Source organism: Hippocampus comes, unplaced genomic scaffold, assembly GCF_001891065.2.
Source record: "Hippocampus comes isolate QL1 unplaced genomic scaffold, H_comes_QL1_v1.1 scaffold367, whole genome shotgun sequence".
Lineage (NCBI taxonomy): Eukaryota > Metazoa > Chordata > Actinopteri > Syngnathiformes > Syngnathidae > Hippocampus > Hippocampus comes.
The window spans coordinates 895,594-900,400 of record NW_017805741.1 but is presented as its reverse complement, the minus strand read 5'-3'; the positions used below and the strand labels follow the sequence as shown (position 1 = coordinate 900,400).

General features: G+C 43.4%; 1 protein-coding gene across 1 annotated transcript; it reads left to right on the top strand.

Annotated features, from left to right (window-relative positions):
• The first annotated feature begins 628 nt into the window (after positions 1-628).
• Positions 629-3,849, top strand: LOC109524003 (ras-related protein Rab-5C-like). Its single transcript, XM_019883569.1, has 6 exons — positions 629-788; positions 1,555-1,850; positions 2,175-2,326; positions 2,470-2,592; positions 2,676-2,769; positions 3,138-3,849. The coding sequence occupies exons 2-6, from the start codon at positions 1,676-1,678 to the stop codon at positions 3,278-3,280; spliced, it is 687 nt and encodes a 228-aa protein (XP_019739128.1). The 5' UTR covers positions 629-788; positions 1,555-1,675; the 3' UTR covers positions 3,281-3,849.
• The last annotated feature ends 958 nt before the right edge of the window (positions 3,850-4,807 follow it).

The following is a 4,807-nucleotide window of genomic DNA, read 5'->3' as shown; positions in this document are numbered from 1 at the left end:
TTGCTACTCTAGTATTTGCTTCTTATGTCCACGCTACAAAGTACAGTACTCTGCAGTAACTGGATTGGAATGTTCTCTTGCCATGTATTGCCACCTGGTGGCAAAAAAATAAAAAAATAAAAATAGGAGGCTCACAGATAAGTAGCTAGTTTTTGCACAAACCGAACTAATAGAAATAATGATAATGATGATGGCCTTATACTATATGCATTTTTGCTTTACCCAGCATAAATATACTGTTGGATTGGAACGTTTTCCATTTTCTATTCATGTACTGCTACCCAGTGGTGGAAAAAAAAGGGTGGGGCTGAAGCTAAAGGTCTTTGTTTTAAGGCTGTTGAACCTGTTATGGTAGTACATAAGACAAAGGTGTTTAGTTCTCTGGCAATGGAGTTCGCCCGTTGTAGTAAAGAGATGAACTTTCAACTTTTCTGTACAATGCGATTGTTTGATGGGCAGGGGTTGAGGGTGGAATTGAGATGATTTGTAATTAAATTCTAATGAACTGCTTTAATTTGGATGCTACTATTTGCATTGATTGATATGACTTTTAAGTTACAGTGTGCGATGCCCAGATTTACCAGTTGGAGGCAGTAGCGTACAGTGGGCGCACAATGCGGGTAAATAGAGTTGACGCAAAGGAAGAAATGACACAAGGCGGAAGTGCAGCGTTATTGTTGTGGCTGTCAACACTTGGCTGACTACAAGAGACGGATAAAACGAGAAAAACTGTTGCCACCGATGACTGACATGGCCGTTGTTGAATTTTGACCGAGCTTCCTTTACTGGTAAGACCTTTGGCATCTTGGTAGTTTGATGTCGGGTGAACTTTTCGTGTCAGACGACAGGTAGTAGGGCTGCTAACAGGATTTAGCCTCGCGGCTATTTGACGCCGTTGTTTAGACACGACCTGGACTGAACACAGGGTAAATACCAGACAGGTTCACTATGTAAATGCCTTTATTTGGTCACGTTTGTGTTTTTTATATGACCGGAATGCTATTTTTACGCAGCAGTAGTCGAAGCGTCCTTTCCAAAAAGATTGAGGAAATAAATTGCTTACACTATGGCGGAAGAACAACACTTTGGGGAAACCTGGGCCTTCGTTAATGCGCTCGGGTTATCTGTGCAGTGTAAATTACTAGTACATTTTTTGCGACAAACTTTTAACGTTGAAGAAAATGATCATGTCAGACATTCTGTGAAAAACAATAACCCCTCGCCCCCTCCAAATCAGTGTTAAACAATTCAAAATAGTCAATTTGTTTAAAAACGACTTTACATTTCAAATAATGTAGTGCACAGCAATTCGACATCTTACATGGATTTTTACCCCCCACCCCCAACTGTTCAATGCAATGTTTTGTACGCATTTTATTTTTGAAGAAAGGAGTGTTTTTGTTGTCAGGATTGGTAGAAATCCAAACTCAGATGACACGGATATAGTTTAGTTGGCCCTCAATGTATGAGTTTTTCAAACTATGAGCTGTAAATCTAAGTATAAATCTTTGTATCTTCATTTATTTCTGTTCTTTTTCCTCCTGCGTGTTAAAGGTGCTGCGACTTCTGGTGTCTGATCGACGACCTTTGCTCACCACCGGTGCCTGAGTGGCCAGTCTGGTTTCATCGAAGCCCGGGGCCACCCCATCCGTAAACAGCCTCATCCATCGTGTCAATGGCTGGACGCGGCGGTGGCGGCGCGAGCAGGCCCAACGGGGCGGCGGCCGCGGCCAATAAAAACTTCCAGTTCAAGCTGGTGCTGCTGGGCGAGTCGGCGGTGGGCAAGTCCAGCCTGGTGCTGCGCTTTGTCAAAGGCCAGTTCCACGAATTCCAGGAGAGCACCATCGGAGGTAAGATCCCAAGTCCAGATCAGGGTCATAGTCATTTGGGATTTTACATTTTAGGGAATTCAGTTTTTGGTTTGAATGTAGTTCATTTTCATTTGTTTTTAGAGTGACTTTGCTAGTTTTTAGTCTTTTTGTTCACAAAACAATCAATTGTTAAAATAATCAATTAATTTGATCATCGATTTAGGTTAATCATCTGTGTTCGGGCTAACGCTACATTAGAGATCAACCAATTTCCTATGATGGCCAGAAGTTTTTTGCATAGATCTGACATGAAATAGGATTTGATGTTGTTCACACGGTGACGTGTGTACTTTGTTCTCCTAGCGGCCTTCCTGACTCAGACGGTCAGCCTGGACGACGTCACGGTCAAGTTTGAGATCTGGGACACGGCTGGCCAGGAGCGCTACCACAGCCTGGCACCCATGTACTACCGAGGCGCTCAGGCCGCCATCGTGGTCTACGATATCACCAACACCGTGAGTCGCACTTGCCGCGTTGTTTCAGTTCAGGTGTTGTTGTTTTGTTTTTGTTTTGTTTTTTTATTAGGTTGATGACTCACAGAATTTTACTCTGCCAAATATCGTAATCGGCCCCAGGAAATCAATTTCGGTTTCCTCAGGACACGTTTGTGCGCGCAAAAAACTGGGTGAAGGAGTTGCAAAGACAAGCCAACCCCAACATTGTGATCGCTCTGGCCGGCAACAAGGCGGACATTGCAGACAAGAGAGCGGTAGAGCATCAGGTATGAGGAGGGAGGGGCCGTACATCCAAGCATCTGCCGCTTTCGCCTTCCCTTCAGTTGACACGACAACGTTTTGTCTTCAGGAGGCACAAGAATACGCTGATGAAAACGGGCTCCTCTTCATGGAAACATCAGCCAAGACCGCTCTCAATGTCAACGATATTTTTATGGCTATTGGTAAGCGTTTTATTTCTGTCATGGGTGGGGGGGGCTTGAATCTTTGCTTGCAGCGGGGCATCGAAACTAAAGTTTGCAAATAAGATGACGGCAAAGGACGAAAAGCAGAGGATCAGAAAGCATCGACACCGAGCCGGTAACAAGGAGGCAATCATGAATCCATGTTACATCATCAACTCGTGTTGAATTATTCTTCCACTGCGCTCCTTTTTGCTGTGACTGCTGCTTCAGAGGAATTCATTCATATTTTTACTTCCGCAACCAAACGTGCAAGTTGGCGAATGGCGAGTGTTGCGCCGTTATTTCTGTTGGCAAACCGCTATTTTCGATGCTTTTTTTGTCAACGGCATCTCCTTTTATCTGCTCAGCCAACAAGCTACCAAAGAACGATCCCCAGGCAGGCGGCGGCCAAGCGGGCCGGACCGGCGCCGGAGTGAATCTGCACGACACGGCCTCTCAGAGCCGCAGCGGCCGGTGCTGTAGCGGCGCCGGCGGTGGCGGCGGCAACTAGAGCCTGGGTGAGGACAACACTTCAGAAAAGTAACACTGGAGGACAGGCAGAGCCCCTCCCCCTCTACTCTTTCCCCTCCTCCTTCTCCTCTGCTCTAAAACTGAAATTTGAGATGAGATCTGGATCCTTTTTTTTTTTTTTTTTTCCTTAAAGACAAGAATCACAAGCTAAGTGGGCTGATCACTTCTGACTGGTCTCCTTCTTCCATCTATCTACCTCCCTCTTCATCTTCATCACTTCCTGTTTCAAAACTGTCTTCAATGATTTTTTTATTTTATTATTTTTTTGGGGGTGGATAGCTATTTTGTGTGTATATGTATGTTTATGTGTATATAAAAACACAGTATATCTATATTTATATACACACATGAATACTCTATATATGATATCATGTATACATATCGTGTGTCCTAGCTTCCATTGCCTTCCCTCTTCAGCAATCACCAGAAAAATAGACATTTTGTTTCCACGGAGAGTTAGTCTCATGAAGGTTGACGGCATCGTCATTGATTTGAGGATGGTGGAAATAAGGCGTGCACATGAAATATAATAAAGCTCATGCAAGATCATTTATTTGGGGTTGTTCTTTTTCTCCTGCTATGTCAGCAGTGGGTATAAAAAGTCAACACACTCCTGTTCAAATGCTCCGATTTTGTGACGTGGGAAAAATAGGACCAAGATAAATCATTTTAATACCGTTTCCACCGATATTGTGGCCCGTAACCTGTGCAACTCAATTGTGCGCCACACTCATTTGCTAATTTGTAATTCCCCTTTTGAAAAGAAGTCTTTTTGGAATGACTCTTGAACCACTTGAATCCATCGTTGACCACTAGGGGGCGCCATCTCATTGCAATCCGCGCGGTTTTGTAGCACTCGTCGAATAAATTGTGAGTAAAATGTAAGATCCTGCGCGTTCCATTAGATAATGAAAAATACATTTGTTTCAGGGAAACCGCGTATGGAATAAATCCAAGCAGCTTTATTTTTATTTAAATTATTGAAGACGATGTATCTTGTCAATGTTGATTTTTATTGCCACGGAATGTCAAATTCATGCTGATCACAGCAATATGCTGTGATTGAAATGTTATTTTTATTTTTTTATTTCTCTTGCATTTTGAATTACACATAATCCAACCATTTTTTTGTGATGTGCGTTTATTGAAACTCAGCGTTATAGTTTATGACAATTTTGAATGATTGTAAAAAAAAACATTTTTTATCTTAGAATTGCATAATTTAAATACCTTCAAAATGCAGTGGCAAGTTGCTGTCCCAATCCTGATTCTGTTGACCAGTTTCATAAAAAGCTTGGAAATGCTTCACATGTCCATCGTATGACACATCCATCACCCAAAATCAAGTCGCGTCTCCATGGAAATGGGAATGCGAATGCCCCCCCCCCCACCCCCTCCCTCCTCCGCTGGACTGCAGTGGTTGTGATGATGCATCCTCATCATCACCCGCCTCCAAGATATTGCGGCCTCGCTGCCAAAGAGCAGGCGGGCCGCCCTGTTGACAGTA

Coding starts and splice junctions, on each gene's coding strand:
- LOC109524003 (XM_019883569.1), top strand. CDS start 1,676: ATGGCTGGACGCGGCGGTGGCGGCGCGAGCAGGCCCAACGGGGCGGCG. Junction 1,851..2,174: donor CCAGGAGAGCACCATCGGAG/GTAAGATCCCAA, acceptor TTGTTCTCCTAG/CGGCCTTCCTGACTCAGACG. Junction 2,770..3,137: donor CGATATTTTTATGGCTATTG/GTAAGCGTTTTA, acceptor TTATCTGCTCAG/CCAACAAGCTACCAAAGAAC.